We start from the raw sequence: 21,062 nt of genomic DNA on the forward strand, positions 1-21,062 counted from the left end.
GAAAACACCGAGCACAAACGGGCTCTCTATTGAATTCTATGCCACATATTTGGACAACCTAGCCCCCAGACTCGTGGAAATGTACAAAGCAGTCAAATACCGAGGGAGCCTACCTGACACAACCAAAGAAGCACTGATAGTACCACTGTTGAAACCGGGCAGGCCAGCACATGACAACAAGGCTTATAGGCCACTGTCAATGCTCAATACGGATTATAAAATCCTAGTCGGGTCCTTGCAACAAGACAATTGCCTTTCATGGTCGCCTGGTCCACCCTGATCAAGCAGGTTTTATCCCCGCTTGGAACACAGCTCAGAATATACAACGCCTTATCAATCTTCTTGATGCTGACATCCCAGACAAAGCATCAGCTGCTGTATTTGCTGTCAATATAGAGAAGGCCTTTGACAGCCTGAAGTAGAGCTACCTATTTGGAGAGCTTGAACATGTGGGGCTGGGGGGCGGTTTTCTTAGCTGGACGCAACTTTCATATACTGACCCTAGAGCCAGAGTTCGAAATAAAAATGCCGTATTTATCAGCCGCGGCTTTCCTTGATTCATCATGGACGCACCCAGGAGTTTCTCTAGCCTGTTTTTTTGGTTAACCGGTCTGATTCATGACCGCATGCTGACTGCTTCGGCAGCAGCCTGAACTCACAAATCATCTGAGCCTCTGATAAATACGGCGTTTCTTGGCAATTTGCAGCCCTTGGATGTTTTAAACAACTCCACACACTGAGATTAATCCACTAAATAAGTTTCCTGAGCACTAGATATTAGCGATCTTTGATGCTCCTGATCACTACGACAGCAGACAAGCGTGGATCCTCAGACCTTGTGACTATTCTGTATCTTCAGGAAGATGTCCCTGATTACCTGATTGGTTCTGTACACTGGAATATAGGTGCTACCATTTTGATTATCCTTGTCCTGATGACGACCCCACCTTGACTCACCTTATTACGTGGTCGAAACTTCAGCACATCTCCAAAGAGTGGATGAGACAAATACAAAGAAATTTAGTGAATCTTCAGGGCTTCCTGGATTGAAGGAGCCACTTGAAGTTCATATATTTTTCTTATTACCACACTCTGCGCTGATTGTATATATCACCTTCACTTACCTGCACTTCAGCACTTTCACTGTTTTTCTAGGAGCACCTACCATGTCAAATGTAAAATACAATATTCTTTTGTGAACAGAATTACATGTTCAATCGAGATTTACATGAAAAACGTCTGGATTAATATGGTCTAAGTTATATATGAAGTAATACATTTCTTTTGTATTACATTTATGGTACACAGAAAATTCTGTTATATTCCGTGGAAGTCTAGGTTAGTTCCCCCTGCACTGACCTTGAATTCGACTACATATAGAATGCACTTTGGGCTGTTTATGAATGGACATTTATTTCTGATGTGATTACTATTTCATTCACCAATTAAAGGAATTTCACACTGAATGCATCTTATTGCCCAGATTAGTGGTATGTGTTTCTTTAATGATGAGATGATATCTCATCCTAGGAAGAGGGAAGATATGCTGTTATATGGGATATTTTCCCAAGTGGGGACCACATCTCACTAGTGTTATTTCAGTGTCACATATCATGTAACAGAATTTGCATGCTGATAAGTGTTTTATAAATCCCAATTTGTTACAGTTCGCAAAAACGAGTATTGCAATGTCATGCTGAAAGTTACTATAGAGGAAAGATGCGTGCATCTGAATGAATGTGTTTTTCTTTTATGTGATTCTTTTTTAGGCAGTAGGAATGGTGGGTGCGTGCTATAGAGGGTTTATTCTATCCTCTATAGGAGGAGGTCTGACTAGGTGCCTGTAATAATCATGATGTTACGTACAATATGCCTGGAAGCATTTCTTGGCTGGTGGTATGTACCTATGCAGATTGTCCTTCATGAGGAATCAGTGCTACAGTGGAAGAGAACGTAAGGTTTTCAGACCGACTCAAAGACAGTGGTAAGATGGGGTGTGAGTGCATGTGTGACACAGAGAGACAGAATACTTTGGTGGGTGGTTGAACTCAGACCGGCATGGCCACAGTCCTTTATTCCACGTAATCAGAGGTACAAAAATTAATGCTTTGCAAAAACCCACCAGAACTAACACTATCTTACTGCTCAGGACCACATCGCCTGCTGCCCTGAGAAACCAGGTACTCACACAAGGAATCAGAACACTAAAAAACAGAGACCCACTTGATTCTTTGTAACCAATACTTAGCAAGGTTCACCATCGCAGACATCAGTCACATTTTAGAAAGAATTCTGAAGCTGAAGTTTTACCTCAGACCTTCTCCTTCTGGTGAGTGTTGTTTGCAGCACTCAAGCGTGAAAGACTCTATTGCGTCAGGATAGGCTGTAGTCCATCGGATAGTGGCAGTATCCCAGCACACTGTGCAATCTTCAGCCTTAATTACAGGCGTGGAAGGAGCTGTAATACAGTATTGCATATAAGAAAATCTAAACACTACTTAGCCTAATAAAAAACACAGACACACAAACTCAACCATGAACTACAAAATTGCAAGTTCCTTGAAAAGAATGCATTGCTTCAATGATACCATGAGAACATCTTCAGCATTGCCTCACCATCTTCCTTGTACCAATCCTAACAGGTTATGATGTGTGTGCACCTCCTAAACAGGCACACTACTGCCCAACCAATTTAGAAAGTCAAGTACTCACACCAACAGGTTCCTCTACCAAGCCAAGATCCCTGTAGTATAGCTTTAGTTTCAAACCCCTGCTACTATAGTGTTGCGTCTGCCTTGGTACCAAATGCCAGATTAGGCCCTTATTGGAATGGCACCCAACAGTTAAATATTTTCCTTTTTGTTCCAGGCCTGGTGTGAGGCACGAGCCTTCAAGAAGCAGTGCATAGGTGTGCCATTTGTCTACCATGCATAAGTGAAATCCCACAATTTACTATAATTGTATTTTATAACTTTTCGAATATGTGCACGTGCCTTTGTGAAATGTTGTGCACTGCCAGGTGAGACCTAATCTATGGTACTTGTAAAACAAAGATAGATCTACCTATATATTGAATTACTTAAAGATATCTTTGCATTGGGGGTGTATGAGGATTCATGTTAATCACACAAATAATCGAACACCTTGCTTAACAATCTTCACAACCTTCTTTGCATCTTTGTCATATTTTTGTCACCAAAGAATCCATACAGTTCTAGGTGGTAGGTTACAAGACAAAGGAGGGTGTTTGAGTGATATCACAACAGAATTTGAAAAAATGTCTGGCACAGGATGCACAAAACCTGTTTAGTAGTAACAGGATTATAATCAGACATACATGGCCCAGGGGTTTGGGTATTACTTCATGTTTTTGGTTGCACACCACCTCATATATCCACATGAATACTGAAAAGGTAGTTTGTATTTAAAGGGAATGAACGTCAATATGAGGCTCACTAGCAGGAAGGGAGGCTGAATTTGCCATTTACTGCTCTGCAGGATTTTTGTGCACATCATTATAGATTTCCTCTCGATCAGTCAGCATCTGCCTCAGTTCCTGATGTGTAACTGAGTTAATATTGAGATATCTTCACACAAAATACGCTAGAAAAAGCTAGAGCAAATGAGGATGATGCACTTAATGCTAATCATGAAAGAATCCCTGCCCTGAGTGTTGAGGGTGAGGTGTGGTTACTTGCAAAAAATCTGCATTTAAAAAAAATCTGCATTTAAAAAAAATCCTACATTTGAAATCCATGGGTCGATTCACAAAGGTAAACTTAGACTTTTGGTCTAAGTTTAGACCAAAAGTTTAAGTTTACGACTTTTCCTTATTCACAACGGTTAGTTACCAGTCGTAGCTTTACGTCTGCACTAAGGGTGGAATCTCTGCACTCGGGCGGATATCCACCCGAGTGCGGAGCTCCCACTCCGGGTGCGAGGAGTATACTCCGGGTGTGGAGTGGAAACTCCGCCCTCAAGGTGGAGATTCCGCCCCAAGTGCTGAGATTCCGCCCGAGGATGGACATAAAGATATGACTCCTAACCTACCTTTGCGAATACCGAAAAGTTGTAAGCTTAGGCCAAAAGTCTAAGTTTACCTTTGTGAACCGGGCCCCATGTTTTTAGTCCATTTGCGATAGAAGAGTTTGTGAATCTAGGGGTGATTAGGTTGAAGGTGCCTCTATGAAAGTGCACCCAGTTGTTCATGTTTCTTTACTTAAAGCTTGCCCTGCAAAGACACATCTTACTTCACATCCTATGCCAGTGAAGTGAATTCAGAAAATTAATCTGAAGAACACAGAGCTGTACACGAAAAAACTTACAAGTGGAAGGTTGTAATATCCGGTAGTTTGGAGGGGGCTTGGATTGAAGCAGTGATGATAGCAATCTGGTTCCAATCTTCATGTATACTGCAAGATCTTTACGCAAGGCATCCTAATGAACCACAACCCCCACCACAGAGATGGCAGACTGTGGGTGGGAAACACTGTTAGAACACTTAAGATATTTCATTCTGCAGGCCTCATTGACCTGCTGATTACTGAAGCTTAAGTGGTAGAGTACTATGCCTGTTGTCTCTCTTGTTCCATTCCTTTTTCCCTGCTTCTACCACTGGCCCTCATGTTTTTGTATATGTAATCAGTGGCGGAGATAGTGAGAGACTGAATTTAGTATCACTCACATTGGATCCTATGTATAAGGTTGGTGCCAATCAAATACTCACCGATTACAAGGCAGCTGTAAGGCAAGAATAAATGCAGTAGGTAATATGGTATTCTGGCATTTGCACATTTAGAGGCCTGTAGCCTCCTACAACAATCTCCAGTGATACCTACCAGTTTTGAATAAGAACTTCTCACTTGGTAAACTACACCCAGTGTAGTTTACAGCCATAACCCACACACTGTAACACTTGTCAGGCTCCAGTTCTTCTAAAATGCAGTAGCTTTCCTTCACAGTCACTCTGTATTCCTCAATCAGACCTAGAGGAAGCAAAGGTAAACATGAAGGTTCTGAATCGTAAAAGGCATAGAGATTTGAAGATTATTTTTTACAACAAAAAATGAGTCTCTCACCTTATATATTTTAAAGAGCTACAATTTATATAAAGTAACAAGGTATAAACAATGATAAAAGATAATAATGTCATAAATAAGCGTATTGTACAGTTCTAAATAGCAGTAGATATCTAAGCACTCTGATATAGACAGCATTTCTCGCAGTGTAAAGTAACAAATTCAACAGAACTCAGTGACAGGACCACATAACAGTTGATTGTGGCCACCACTAGCTAGAACATGACATCTGAGTACCCTGATCTGCACAAAGTACTTAATCCTTGAGCTGTCTTACAGCTAAATGCAAGCATATGGGCACTGGTCACGCCAGTTCAGTATGTTTCCCTTTCTTATAGGACTTTACACTTGTGCAGTGTTGCTGTGAACTTTACTGTTTGTGAGAAAACCTTATTCTTCCTATTTTTCCTTATTTTTGGTTATTGCTTGAAAAAAGTCGACCTGCTTGAGGTAAAGACCCTAGCTTGTGCATGCTTGGGGGTGAACCATTCTTCTCACCTCCCCTTCAAGCTTCCAGTGTAACTTCCACTATTATTTTAAAAGCTCTAAAAATAACCAAGAAAAACCAAGGTAGCTCTCTGTTTGATACAGAGTCCTACAATCCAATTCCATCTTTTCTTTCACAAGTTTTTTGAGGGCTTATATTTGAGAATCGGACCAAGCGCACTTTACTTTAAGATAAGATTGCAGAGGCCATTTTATCGGCCCGTGAGCTAAATGCTTCATAGATGGCAGCAACCTTCAGTGACACAGTCACGGTCCTCATTGCATCTCCGCACTGGGTTCCAACCAATCCTAGTATTCACTTGAATAGACTCCATATTAATTTCCTGAACCATGGAAAGTGCTATATGTCACTGTTTCTTTTGTGAGATAATAGTGTTTATGATGATCATTTTCTACTACACATTTCAAAAGCTCCACAGTTCCAAATCATATGCCTAAAAGTCCTATCTACCGTGTGGTTCTTCCGCTTTCCTCCATTTCACTTCTATTCAGATCGTGGCCAAATCACAAAGGATCTGTCAACCCTACATTAAATTTATGTGCCCAGATACTTCTATTTACAAATGCAAAGTGATGCTGCATTTTCACAACACGTGAATTTACATTTGGAAGGTAATTTGTTCAGAAGTGAATTTACATCCAAGGGTGTACTGTAGGCATTCCAGAGTGGGGATGCGTGTTTATGTAGGTGAACACCTAAATACTCGTGAGTTTGTGGTTTTTCACAAGTCAGGTATGAACATTTCCACCATGGAGAAGATCAGAGATATTATCCTGCAAAGAATCGAAGTAAATCTGCATCCAAGGTAGGAATATGAGGCAACGTCTCTAAAATTGGTGAGAGTGTATGTTAAGAGTTTTGCTTCACAGATAGAAATATTTTCCTTAGGGAGAAAAAACATAGCACAGTGCCACGGTGATTATGGAGTGCATTCATTTGCACGTATGTGAACACCTATTACAATTATGCAGGCAACAATGGACAATCACTTGAGTAATTGTCCCCCAAAGGGTGTCATGATCTAGACTAGAGTCACCCCTTCTTACAACCCTTTCTTATTTACTGAAGAGGGCATCCCTCCCTTGTAATGCACTGGATGTTTGAGTCGCTCTGTTCCCAATGGAGAAGTATTAGGTGCCCAGAGAACAGTCTCCCCATGGAGCTTTGCTTGCATCCAATTGACTATGTGGTAAACCCTGCCCCACTAGAGATCCCCAGGCATCCTAAGGTGTACCCACGTACTTGGGTACCACCCTCAAGCTCCCTACAAAGTCCTTACTCACTGCAACAGCCCAGTTCTCTTTTTAAAGACCTCACTCACATACAGCAGTGGTCTCAATGTTCACTGCAGTAATATTAGTCTACGCCTGGTAGTGCCTCCTTTTCCTTTTGCCACTCAGGGCATCAAGGTGGCTTGCTAGGCATGACTTTTACACAGTTAAGGTTTGGATTCCTGTGAGTGTTTTTTTTTTGGGGGGGGGGGGAATGGGGGGGTGTCAGATCAGAGCAAGGACATGCCAAGCAGCAGAGAAAGGAGTGCGGTATGACATACCCAAGTTTTAATACAATGTCCCAAGAGAACAGTCACCTATCTCTAAATCTCTGTAGAAGGAAGAAAAATCCCACTCCTGAGACTTGGGCAGAGGAAAGAGTCTTTCCATCCAGGGGATGGAATGATAACTAAAGACAGAGCCATCTGTAAAATCATTGTTCTCACATTATTGATTTTCTCTGGCAGGGCTGTAAACATGTGTTTTCTGACAACAATGAATGCCCTAGATGTTTACCCTGGTTAGAAGAGTTACTCCCAAAAAGTAGAAGTTCTGAACAGAGTCTGGACCCCTTTTTCTGCCGGAGCAAAGCACAGAAAGTTCTGAACCAGGGCCGTACTAAATAAATGTATATCACATGTAACACGTTTGGTCGATAAACTGATCTGGGTGGAACAAAACATCCTCACTTCTTGTGGCTGCGAGCACTTTATATCCCTCTACCTGCAAGGCCATGGGTAGTAAAACAGTATACAAGGTGGGATTACCACACAGAATAGGTGCTTGAAGGTTTCATCTAAAGACTTAGACGGTACTTTAAAGGTACTATATGGCCAGTACATGTTTTAAATTCTTAATCTTCACATTCATCCACTGGGTTTGTCCCTCTCCAGTCTAACCAGTTTAAAATCTTGAGGTCCATGTTGGGTGCCGAGTTTTCGATAAATTCACCAAGCAAGTGTCACTCATGCTTGTACTTGCATATCTAGACTCAAGACATTGCTCCTTTTTTACATTTCTGCATAATGGACGTGAATGTCTTTCTCTCTTCTGACCAACTATATTTGGCTTTAAAGTTCTGTTGCAAGGCTGTAACATGTCTGCAATGCCCTTGACAGCAGAATGCTGATTTTCAAGCACTTGGATCCTACTTTTCATGCCTTTGGATCGCAATAATTTACAGTGTATCATATAAGGAGATGTGTAGGACCTACCCATCGGGGACAGCGTGCTACGCTTTGGTCTCAGACAACTTCCTTCACTGGTGCATTTTATACTGGTTAGCTAATATACTCTTGGCTATCACAAAATTTAACTATCGTTGCCTTGTGGTTCAGCTCCCTCTGTGCAAGCAGTCAGATTATGGTATGCCCAATCTCAGCAGTTGATCTACTGAGGACCCTCTCTGATTTTCATGAATAGGCACCATAGCACAAAAACGGCACACAGCCATGTTCTGTGCTTTGTACGTGCTCCACATAGACCAGGGCTATGCAGCTTATTATTACAAAAATAAATGTACTTTTTCCAATGCATGCACTTACTCCGTGAAGCGAGTACAGCAGGGAAGCATGGAGTAATGGTCCAAACAGCGCTTTGGTTTCTGTAGGAAGTATTCACAACAGAAGGTGTAGGGCTTGAGGGTCCCTTTCAGAGGTCACAGTGCATAGTGCACCTGAGAAACATGGACTGACGGTGTCAAAATGTGTACAAACCTCTGGAATATGCTAGGGGACATGGGGGTGTAGAACCCATTGGTCAATCTAAACAACGTGGGCTAAATCACATTCATGTTTAGCACGCAAGCGGAACAACGCTTACCTTAAACACGACTGACTGCATGTCTGCCTTAACCACACATATGCTTAAACCATGCATATGTGTGGTTAAGACAGAGCTGTCTAGTGGTGCGAATGGGAGGAGCAGGAATGATCAGAAGAGGACGCAGCGAGGTAAGTGGGGCAGGGTTTGGGGGGTAGTTTTTAGGGGTGGGGTGAATTTAGGGCTATGAGGAGGTGGGGGGTCGGGTAGTTTATTTTTATTTTTATTTTTTTACAGGAGGCAGAGTTTTAGGGCTCAGGGAGGGGAGGGTCTGGGCCAGGTTTTTGGAGGGGTTAGGGGTGGGGAGGATTTTAGGGCTAAGGACAGGTTGGGTGTGTCAGGGTAATTTAGTTTTTAGGGTGGGGGAAGGGTTTGGGGCTCAGGGCTGGTGGGATGGGTCGGGGTAGGATTTTTGTTTTCTTTCAGGGGCAGGGCTTTAGGGCTCAAGGCATGGAGAGGCTGGGGTCAGGTTTTGGAAGAGAAGTTGGGGGAGTAGTTTTAGGCCTCAGGGCGGGTGGGGGGAATCGGGGTAGATTTTTGTTTTTATAAGAGGGGAGGTTGTATAACACAACCACTCATGCCGTTACCACATATTCCTTTACTAAGCATGCTTTTACAACAAAATTTATTGTACAGGCATGCATGGTAAAGGCATGCGTGGTAAAGAAGCGGTCGTGGTTCCGACCGCCTTGTTAAGGCATGAGTGGTTGTGTCATACAACCCAACCGAATAGTTGAAGCACATTTTCGCTTCACAGCCAAACTTGGACAGAGACCAGTTGAAGTGCTGCATACCTTGTACAAAGCAAAATGTCAGTCAACTGCCTCCTACGGTAGAGGTGTCCAGAGCTACACCGACTGTCCCAAATTACAGGCTACAGAGAATGCCTTCCTTAGAATACTACTGATGGTCCCACAAGGGTCTTTTACTCAGAGGTTGGACTAAATTATTTGGATAGTATAATAGGTGTAGCCCCATTATTGTTGTAGTTCAAAATTGCATCTTCGAAAGAGCCAGAATTTTCCAGACAAATCATCTCGGATTGTTTGTCTTTGCCCAATCATGACAAGATCCCACCGTTAGGATACGTTAAACATGTCCACCCACAAGCGAAATGGCTTGTGAAATCAGCATATATGGGAAGAGCGAGGATGTCCCGTAAGCAACCCCTATAACCCCCCCTTTGCCCATTATCTTTGAATAATGTTAGTGAGTTTGCGCCTGTTTTAGCGTTGCAGTTTTATTTATTATTTGTTTCGAATTCCCAGCATAGATTTTATTTGACCAGGTTGTGACTAGGCACTGTCCATTTTTTAGTAGCATTTCCGATTCAGGCGGGTTGGGTGGGAAATCTCCCCCTTGTCCTTGTGATAATGCTTCTAGACAGTCAGCTGTTCATTTTCTTTTTTTCTGTCCATTTTATTATTCCCCTAGGCGTTCATTTTCCTCCTATTATTGAGATCTGTCAAGCCTCCCTTTATGATGGTTGGAGATTATTGTATTCATTGGAATCTCAGGAAGTCTGTCTGGCAGTTCTCAATTTTATCAGAGGGGCGATCTTTACAAAAAAACGATATGTATAAAGAAATAGGCATGAGATCTGTCGTGCAGAAGGGTTTTTTTGTTAATCGATTTTATCAGTTTAGCTCTTGTTTGGTTTGAATTCTAAAAAAAAAATCTAATACATTTTGTATGTTATTGAATGTGTGTGCTTTTATGATTTGTTGAAAATCAAATAAAGTTCTTATGATGATGATGATGGTGTACAAACTTTTTTTGTGTGAGCGGGCCTCTTTGAAAATAATATTGCACCTTGGTTGTTACCTCAAACGGGACAGGTACCTGCCTGATAATGGTTGCTTAACACTAAGCTGTTCCTTAATGAATGAATATAGCGCTCAATAGGTGGCTATAAGCAAAACAATCTAACACAAAGGGCTTCTGATGCAATTCTTTTGAGTAGGTTATAGGGCTCTTTCTTCCCTGTTACCCTAAAATTAAGGTCAGAAAGGAGGACATCACAGTGGGAGATATAAAGCAGATGGATGAGGAGAGCATCAAAGGTCTACTCCTGTAAACACTAGAGGAAATCAAATGTAAGGGAGATATAGTACAGAACTTTACACCTTGAACCAAATGATGCAGTGAAAGGCAATATTGAAGGTTAACTGCACCTAAAAAGTGAGTTCTGCCTTTTGGACTTGAAGAGGAAAGGTTACGAGCTAACATTATAACATATTTAGTTATTGAACATTTAGTGACTACATAGTACAATCAACCAGCAAACATAGTTGAGATAAAAAGAGTACATGCATTGAAAAAAAATCATACAAAAATCTGGCAACAAGAGTACAGCGGAATAATTGGAAAAGCAAAAAAACAGGATGGGTTTGCAGAGTGAACGACAGGCAAGGAAGTGGGAAAGTGCAGAGACAAGCAGCTGTGATTTACCATCACAATCTATGCTACTGGCATAAGTGACCATTAAAATGGTCTGGGATACCGTGGGATGCACTGGGGTCCTTTAACAGCAATTGTATTATGTTATAAACCAGACTTGGGCGCCCACTGGAGTTCTTCCAGCTCACCAAGAGACCTGTGACTCTGCTATAAAAATGCATTTGACACCAGAAAGACATGGTCATGGTCTACACTTAAAAGTGTTGAGCATCCATGAAATCTGCTTAAATTGAAACCCTTAACACCTTACACTTTGCACTGGACCTGCCCTCACTGAAATGTTCAGACCACCCACAGAATCAGTCTACGTCTTCCTCTGAGTGCATATGTCATTCATGAGACCACCAGCTCGCTATACACTCGTATTTGTGCTACAAAGAGAAAAACTCAACACACGCAATGGGCACTAACTACAGTGTAGGGTCTGCAGCTATCCTGATTTACACAAAATTGTCTACATTTAAAACATATTCCTTAAGCTGCAAACATCCATACTAATGAAAATAGAGAAGGTGATGTTTCCTACTTGAAGCAATGTGAGCTTTGTATGACTCTAGCTTCTGACAGTATGCATGCAAGCTTATATATATGTGGATATTTAAGTAGTGCAAACCCTGTCTGGGGCAATGGAGTGGCGTACAATTGTCATGCACAAACTAGTCAACTGTGACCATTTAACATACCACTTTGCTCTCTGTTTCCCTGTGGCTCTTCCATGCAGTAAACCTGGAAGCAGTCAATGACGTCCTCCTCACTAACTCGCCAATATGCTGTTATCGATGTGCCAGTAGCTGAGTTGGGCTCCTGCGGCTGCAGCTTTGGAGTATGAGGAACTGAAAAAAAACAATTTTATTCTTTAGAAAAGCTAAGATGAAGAAGCACTACAGGTTTAACAAGTTTGCGCTTTACTCATCAAAACTTGACAAAGTGTACATTAATCAGCTTTCAACCAATTAGGTTGAATTAAGCAGAATGCTGTCAACGAATTGATGAGTGAACAGGCAATGTATCAGCAGCTTGGTATTGCTCAGTTCATTCAGCGCTCAGTCAGAACAGATAAGATGCAACCTCAGCTTCTCTGGAAACTACTGACTGGCAAAAGGTCCAATGAAAAAGTTGGAAATGTGCTCCCCTAAGATAACTCCTATGTTTGGAACAGATTTCTATTTACAGACTTAAATTATCTCTGTAGCCCCTTTCGTGATCCACAGATCAATTCTAGACTGAACTATGCCAGTTATACTACTTCAGCATTCTATCTTCTTTATGTAGATTGCAAGGGGGTCAAACTATGGCAGTTAGGCTGGTGTAATATATACAGAAGAACGACCAGGTCTATGACCCATCAATCCATTCTCTGGTTTCCGGTCACCAGGCATAATCAAATCAAAGCTTTATATATTCGCCACAAAGCTGGCCTCAACATGGGTCTGCGTTTCCCTCAGACACGGCTACCTATGTATTTCTCCTTTGCTTTGCCTCAGGTCTATTTCCCTTTTATGTTAACTGTCCTGCATTGTTTAGGAGCTAAAAGGGGAACAGAAGTGGAAGCGCCTTTCTATTGCACCCCCAGCCTCTGGAAGTTTATTCCTCTCCATCTTCATTAATTAAAGAATCATCTGCAGCCCTAGAAGGCATTTACCAATGTTTCATTGATTCGTTCGCAAAGGGTCTCAAAAGTACTTTGGGAACTGTGCGAGAATCATAGATGTGAGTACTCAATGGCATATAATTTACGGGAGCGAATTTTCACCAGGTGGACTGAACGGTATGTGTAAATGGAATGCATGCAACTTTTTTTATTCCACTGAGAAATTTTTAGTCCATGGCAAAATATCTTCACTAAAACCCCTACAAAGTATCAGCGTGCTCCCTTTTTGTCCCCATTGTTGAAAGGCACTTACTCCTGCTTTTTGCTTTATTCTTTCCAGGGGAGGTGAGAAGCAACCCACCCCGAAACCTGTGAGAGTGTGGGTGTTCACCTACCTTTGCAGGGTGACCTATACAGACACCTTCCTCTTCCAGGCACCGACCTTAAACTTGAAAATGTGTCACAACTCCTAAACTAGTAACTGCACTTTCCACAATTTCTGATTCACTGATGAAGGATGCAGGATGTATGTCAGGACAAATTGGTTTTGCAAACCAAACAAAACTTAGGTGCACAAAAGCCTTCATGGTTTCAGTGAGCAACTGGCAAAGCCACTTTTAGGCAATAAGAATGACCGCAGGAGGTATGTCAGGAGCCAAAGACTGCAGGAGCATCAGACATGTGCAGACTTTAGAAAAATTGAAAATGTTCAGGAAAACTGTAGTAGAAGGAAAAACAGTACTTGTAGATATATACAGATTTCATCCAAGTACACATGGAGATAAACTCTATTCCTAATGTGTCAATGTAAAAATATACCTCAAAATTGTTAATTCAAAACACATGCATAGTCCAACAATCATTCAGAATACCGACCACTTGTAAAGAAAAAAGGAAGCGCATGATGCAACGCTCACACTAACAGTAAGAGGGCGCATCGAAGGATCCACTTTCCAAGAACACTGAAGGTGGCGTGCTCTAGGAAAACACACCACGAATGAAAAAACATTAGTGAGCACAAATAGATGAATTTCGCACATGGAGGACGTAGTTAGAAAAAACGCTGGTGACGTCGCAGTTTAGAGGTCCTCAGTACAGAGGGGCTGGTAATCAAGACTACCAGGCTTCCTGACCAGGATGCAGGGTTACAAGCCATGTGCCAGTCAAAGCAGGCGGCTTTTTCCACTCAAATATCGCTATACAAAACCTTGTGTCATTTGTGAAGGAACAAAACGTAATATCCCCACCTACTCTGTCCTGGAAACTCAGAATGCAAAGTAGCACCGGACCAGAGATAAACTGAACTTCGCTGAATTGGTATTTCCACAGTTACAGGTGGTATTACCTCCCTCTATTACCACCACACCATAATAATGTAGAGTTTTCATCAGGGTGTTTGGAGCTCATATTTGTAAAACTTGTCATTTTGTCACCAGATTTCACATGAAAGTGGCATGTAGGTGGTGTCCGCGACTGTCTTTCCTCATGGGTTCTGTACATCACGAAAATCATGAATCAGAAACATGATCAGACCTTCTTTGTTCCAGGAAAAAAAGAGTCCAGTCTGTTATTGCAATCCCAACCAATTTGCTGCCATTAACTGCTCATCATCCCTAGCTATCGAGTCTTAATCCAGTATCACTGTGGGAGTTCACATTTCTCTTCAATAAGACACAGCTTTCAAATTAGGTAGAGACAACACAGTGGGCATAAGAAGGAGGGACAGTTAAGAGTAAAACATTTTTATTGGAAAAATAATTTGTCAATCAAAAGAAAAAGATGACATTTCAAACATTTCAAAACTCTATGCATGTTTGATATATCCAGTGCGTAAAGTTTGCACCAATATGGTTAGGGAAACATACGTAAGTCCATAAATTCTATGTACAGGAATCAACGACATGTGTAAATCGGAGATATCTGTAAATTACCAACATGTACAAATGATGGTCATGCTTAAGTGTAATTTACACGTTTTGTGGTTACAAATGTTTTTGTTAACTGTGTGATACATGTAATTCTTTCATTAATAATGAAGGATCTGCATTAAAATAGTTCTTACCAGCGATGTGCTTAAGCATCTTCTGGTCGCTTTTCAAGGAGTTTTCTGCATAATGGTCAAACAGAGAAAATGCGCTTGGCATCTTTTCTAATGAAAGGGTGTTCTCCATCGCTAACAGAAGCCTATGGTGAAGAACATGACAAAAGGAAGTCACTTTTGATAATTTACAGGTAGCAGTGATCTTAAAATGAGTTACACTCTCTACGCAAATAAAAAAAAAGTCCACTAAGAACTATTTCGTTTTAGTGGTTAAAAACAGACAGACATTATACATTAAATACACATCACACGAAACAAGCTGATTAGCACGTAATAAAGTAACGCAGAGTTTAGCAAAGAGTTCAGTGTTATTTTAAGCATCCTTAACACAAAAATACACCATGCTCCCAGTTAACTGAAGATATATGTATATTCGCCCACACATCTGACCTTCTTTGCCACTGTTTCACAAAACTCTATGAAAGTGTCTACTTCATCTTCCACACTGGTGTAAGTGCCGTGTGGTTTGTTGTTTTAAAATGTAAGTACCACACCTTGCAATACTGATACCACAAGGTACTTATGGGTGGCAGCATTGCCTCTGCATTTAAGAATTCTGCAACTTGGAATGAGACTTGTGGGTTAATATTATATGTTTTCCTGCCACTCTGAGCGGCAAAACTCAGAAGGTTATGGTGTTGCTTCAACACAAATTCTACCATTTGTAATCCTGATTCGAACATGACGTCCACTTTGCATCTCTCTACCTCATCTCTCCAGGATTGAGATTTCCAAGGGAATCATATAAGAAAAACTAGATGCAAAATTTACCCACAGAGGTTACCTCGTCACAATGCATGACTGGAAATGTTCTCATTTTCCACACTGCCACCAACAGCTGACTCAATGTAATGGCGACAGCAAGGGAACACTGCAGAAATGAGCAATATATTGAGCCAAATGTTGTTTCCTGATCAGTACAAATGTTCAGGCCTTTAAATATACAGCACCAACTAAGGGCAATTTTTATTCATGTTAGAGATGACCCTCTGAGCATTTCTGGTAAATAAAATAAATAAAACGAATCTCTCGATAATCTTCAGTTAACCAAGATCGAGAAGTCATCAAGTGTTAATGAGAACACATTGCCAACGGTTTATTTCAGTAGTAAAGTTACAGGTATTTACTACACAAATATATATATTGCTTAATCTCAAATGTTTAACTTTACTTTTACCTCTGCAAAGATTAATGGCCATCCATAATCCCATATGTTCTAGTTAAACCCAGCCACTTTTTATTTTTATTCATGTAACGAGAAGAGAATGAAAATGGAAGTGCCATGGGATAACATTTTAAGTAAGATGAATAAAAGTCCTAAGCAGTTTTCAACCAGCAAAGAGAATTACATATGTAGGTATGGCAATATTTAACAAGCTTTTGCAATGCAATGGTCTCGCATTTGCTCAAGTTAGAGCCATTGACGTTGTAAACTCCTAACCGGACTTTTCTTTTGCCACATAAACTGATAATGAAAGGTAAAACAGTTTCACATATGCGAGACAACGGTCATCATGGGAGTGAAGGAGGCACAGAAAAGGAAACAGAAGTTTGCTTGCAGTGAAACTTATCGGCAAAAGTGCAATTATCCATGTTACCAGCAAAAGTAGAAGTATCCATGTAACAGGGTCTATGTCATACAAAGCGCTCAACTACTGCCCAGCGACATCGTGCTGCGTACGAAATAAAAAGAAATAGTGCAGAAGCCTTTCGGAAAACACGGAGCCTCGTATGTTTTCTGTAGTTTACCGGTGCTGTAGAGTAGGGATAAACACCGGAAAAGGCATGTTGTATGCATGCCTTTCACTAATGAAATCAAGCGAATTTTAAAAGGCAAGCCCACAAACCAATCAAACTGATGGGCTTGGTTAATAGCCCACAGAGCGATTACAACAGGGGCCAGAGCACCTGCAAGCGCTTGACCCTAAAAAAGAAACTTTCCAACATTAAACTGGTGCCAAAATTTCAACTCACATCAGAATTCTTAAAAAATATTAACAATGGTGACTGGAACAATTCAAAATTCCAGTTCTAAGCAAGTTTAGCTTTAGGTATCACTAAAACAAATGCTTTGGTGCTGTCAAATAACATAAGTCTTCACTGATTCCCTTCAAAACGAAAAAATATAGATTTTATGTTTGAAGAGAAACAAGCAAGCACTCTCCTAAACACAGGTCATCCACCTCAAAGTAAAATTCTATAGAACAATCCCTGGCCACGACCATCAATGAAAGCCTTTAGAAAACTTAAAATCTACCTTTTCCACCAAACTCGGAGGACGTTTAATCTAGGCTTTCTCAAGTTCCCTACTCCACTGTGTGACTCTGTTTTATGTATCAGATTTATCCTAAGCACCAATCAATACACAAATCCATATGCTGTATAGTACTTTAATGATCCCTGGCCTTGTCCACGTTATAAACAAATACATTAATAGCTCTATATCTGAATTAAGTGATCTAGGTAGATACTTGCCTTCTTATTGTCAAATTAAGCACGGTCGAAGGGCATTTTACATTGTTAAGGTCCAATCTGAACACATGGACTTCAGGGGAAAAAATGGGCTGGACATGGCTTTTCAATGGGTATTGCCACCCACACATCTCGGGCTATCTTTAAAGACACTTCAGTGAAAAGATGCACAGAAATGGGACAGCAGCTGCGGATTTTGGATTGCCAGTAAATAGCTCTACATTGCCAATCAATTAAGTTTAAATATATGATACTTTTTCAATCTTTTATGTCCATTTATACCAACATGATCTTTTTTGCATCCGCGAGGGTGGAGAAACCAAAATATATTAACATGGGCACCGTAACGCAGGCAAAACAGCAACACTTTTCAAAGAGGGCATACATTTAACTATTTCTAGTGGTGCGCTTTTATGAAGAAACACTCTCATCAATTGTTGAGAGATGTTTGACTATTGGAAAACTGAAAGCTGTGTTTGCCTATTTTATCTAATCTAAGTCTAATTACTTTTGATTCGTATGTTGTACAGACCATGGTCCAAAAAGACAAATGATCATAGTTGTTAGTCAAAATTCAGCAAATTGCTTTTGTCAATTGCGCTGTCACACTTTTGCATCTGTTTTCCTTTCTTTTTATGTTTTCAGTGTCTCACACCCACGTCTACTAGCTTATATTTTCAGCCTCCTGTCCTAAGATCCAGTAAACTTACTGACTGCATCCAAATTCAGGTCTGGGTCCCCAACTTGAGAATCAACACAAGCATTCTAAATACCAGAGGAAGGCAATGCGATGGATGGAACAAGAGCGATTTCACTGCATTTTGTGAAGTTTAGTCATAGGGGTTGGGGATTGTGCTGAAAGTACTTAGAAACTGTTGAGATTGATAATTGGGTCTGGGTTGAATTGTCTTGTATTCATGTTCCTATAGTGGCTGCATGCGTAAAACTGACAACTGCACACACAGCAACCATGCTGTTCTCAATACTCACGCACAATTAACTACGTTTCAATCCTATTTATATACCTGTTGTTGATTTCTTGGGCTGACTAAGAAAGAAGAAACAGAGTACTTTTAACAAAACCGGAAACACAACTGAGATCATGAAAAAAACAATTAAAGAAACAGTCTCTTCAAAATAAATACTGCTTGGTGCACTTTCAGTATGGCTATAATGATGCAACCTTTTGGCAAGAACTTTTGCAGTCATTTCATATTAATAAATTACGTTTTCTAGCTCATTACATCCGTTCACGTATACATAAATTTGACATTACCCAACCTATATGAACGGCATCAATTGGTAAATGGTCTCTTGATTACAATGTTTTCCATCGTTTCTATGAAAAAGATTGAAAACTGACATAGGACCAGCCTGCCAGATGTTTTCATTGTGCCCAGTATAGCCAGTACACCACTGAATACATGTACACAATTCTCATACTATAGGGTGAACCTCTTTTATTCTGTTGCTATCTAAATTTTAATTTCTCCTTGAGCTCAGTGTTGTGTTTGAAAGGGTTTTTTCGTATTACATGTTTCTTTAACATGCCAATGCTACTAACTGTGTTTTATTCAGGTTTAGATTTACCATAGCTAATTAAAGCCTGTATTTAAAATGGCTACCATTGGGTGCCATCTTGTTCCTGACCTGCGTTTTACTTCTAGACCAAGATGAAGTCCGAATTAACAAGCTTGATGTGCCTTCACTTTCCTCTCCCAAGGGTCATGTTTTCTTTTACATGATGCATGAGAATGCCCTAATTGGTTGCAACAGTACACTTGCAGAGTACAATCTGGTCCAAAGTATTGTATGTTATTGGTGATTTTTCTAATTTGGAGGAATACTTAGAGAAGCTGTATTGTGGAGGATCCTGAGAAACTAATGAGCTTGGGATTGTATATTTTCACTCTAGCCTGAGTGGATCATTTTATGGAGACCATGTGTAGTTGTAGCAAATGTTAGAATTGTGTTATTTAAGGTAGTGCAGAGTAGATTATGGAAAAGAAATGCTATATCCATTTTCAGGACAGCTTAGGGCAGTGTAGGGTGCTCTCTATGAGAGATCTGATGTTATGTTACTTTTCCTTTGAGGCAGCTTTATGGTAGTTCGTCCTCTACCTTATATGGATTTAATTATTTTGTACTTCATATTAACTATTACATTCACATATTGATTATTAATTCACACTATCTTGATGGTTTTTGCCTTCTGTAAACATTTTAGCCCTCAATAAACCTTTATGGTTTGAAAATCTAACTACTCTCTTTCTTCTTGGTGGAGACTATTGTGCTTCACGTTATTGAAATGTATTGATTTGTTGACTAGCCTGAGCAGCTAACTTCGATTCTAAATTCTGAATGTCCCTTCAAAACAATTGCTGTAATGAGAAGTCCGATGATAGGAACTGATAACAAAACTCTTGACAACGAATTAATCACTCTTTCTGCTGTTTCAAATACATTTAAATATGCAGGGTTTTATTTATTTTTGTCCAGTAATATTATTCTTTCTTTATCTATTTGGGTTATTATCACTATCTGAGTAAAATGATAGCTTCTTAAAAGCCTGAAAGCAGATTTCAACAAGTCCAAGGTGACCGCAATATATTAACATGGTCACTATCGCGTAAATGCATGTCAAATAGCAACACTTGTTAAAGAGGAGGACATATTAACCTGTTTCTAGGGGTGAATTTTTATGAAGAAACATCTTCACCAATTGTTAGTAAACCGGAGAGATGTTTGACTATCTGAAAACTGAAGGCTGCGTTTCCCGTAGCAAACGTAAGTCTTTCATTTGCAGAATGATTTTCAGAGTTGACATAATATTACATTACAGCCCGTTGCCAAGGGCTATAACAGTTGATAAAAGCCGTCAGCTCATGTTATGGACCGAGCTGCAGGGGTGGAATGTTGTGACGAAGGAATGTTGCACGAGGGAATGTTGTAAATTAAAACTAGAGAAACAGAATTTTACACTTACGTTTAGAAAAACTAGCTGTTCGTGTTCCTCGGTTTCTTTCACTGTCTTCTCCAGTATCCCCTTTGCTGTATCAATATTCTGCTGGAAGCTGACCATCTGTTCATATAAATATTCCATTTTCAACTTCTTCACTTCCTCAAAGTGCTGCATCTTCTCATGATGCTGGGCTTCCACACTTTTAATCATCTCTTCATTCTGCTCTTCTAGAAACTTCTCATTCTTGCTACAATTTTCCTAAAGGAACAAATTAAAAAGCATAAATATGTTAAACCAGGTTTGGGCGCACCAGTAAAACCGATTGGCTGTGCCACTTAAAGAACACACTTAATATGCTTAATTTCTGAACCCTCGAGTCAAATATATGTTTCAGTCTCTCTTGTAGTAGATATTGAAATAAGGAGAGCAACAAATACCCACATTCCTTCTTAAATAGGAGTGTCGGTGTGGCACAGTGCCTATCTGCTGCACCTGAGCGCCCTGCTCGAACGAAGATTTGTAAACTGATCTGTATGCCACCCCAAAGCTTCCTCCCTGCTGTTTATGATGCTCAAACTGAAAGAGGCCACAAGGTGAATGTCTCACAATACACCTTCAAACCTCAGCTGGCATCCTCCAAGGAACATTCTAGAAGTGCATTGTTGGTGACTGTCAGTGATGCAAGACTGGGTAAAGAGGTTCTTTAATTCTGCGTCTAGTAAGACTCTGCGAAACCAATGTATTAAAAGGATTTCTTCCTTCACAGAGTTTGAGATAATTAGTGTCAGGCTTGCAGTA

General features: G+C 40.4%; 1 protein-coding gene across 2 annotated transcripts in view; it reads right to left on the bottom strand.

The window, feature by feature from the left end:
• The window catches only part of CMYA5 (cardiomyopathy associated 5), a 249,381-nt gene that overhangs the window by 76,118 nt on the left and 152,201 nt on the right, over nucleotides 1–21,062 (bottom strand). The window contains exons 4-9 of one of the 2 annotated variants that reach the window (XM_069223208.1): nucleotides 20,289–20,522; nucleotides 18,328–18,350; nucleotides 14,792–14,913; nucleotides 11,822–11,971; nucleotides 4,839–4,985; nucleotides 2,311–2,458 (exon numbers count right to left, since the gene is read on the bottom strand). In XM_069223208.1, the coding sequence (XP_069079309.1) occupies nucleotides 2,311–2,458; nucleotides 4,839–4,985; nucleotides 11,822–11,971; nucleotides 14,792–14,913; nucleotides 18,328–18,350; nucleotides 20,289–20,522 (824 nt within the window). Of the gene's footprint in view, nucleotides 1–2,310; nucleotides 2,459–4,838; nucleotides 4,986–11,821; nucleotides 11,972–14,791; nucleotides 14,914–18,327; nucleotides 18,351–20,288; nucleotides 20,523–21,062 lie in introns of those variants that run through there. The other variant, XR_011201397.1, reaches the window with a different exon arrangement.

This window comes from Pleurodeles waltl, chromosome 1_1, assembly GCF_031143425.1.
Source record: "Pleurodeles waltl isolate 20211129_DDA chromosome 1_1, aPleWal1.hap1.20221129, whole genome shotgun sequence".
NCBI lineage: Eukaryota > Metazoa > Chordata > Amphibia > Caudata > Salamandridae > Pleurodeles > Pleurodeles waltl.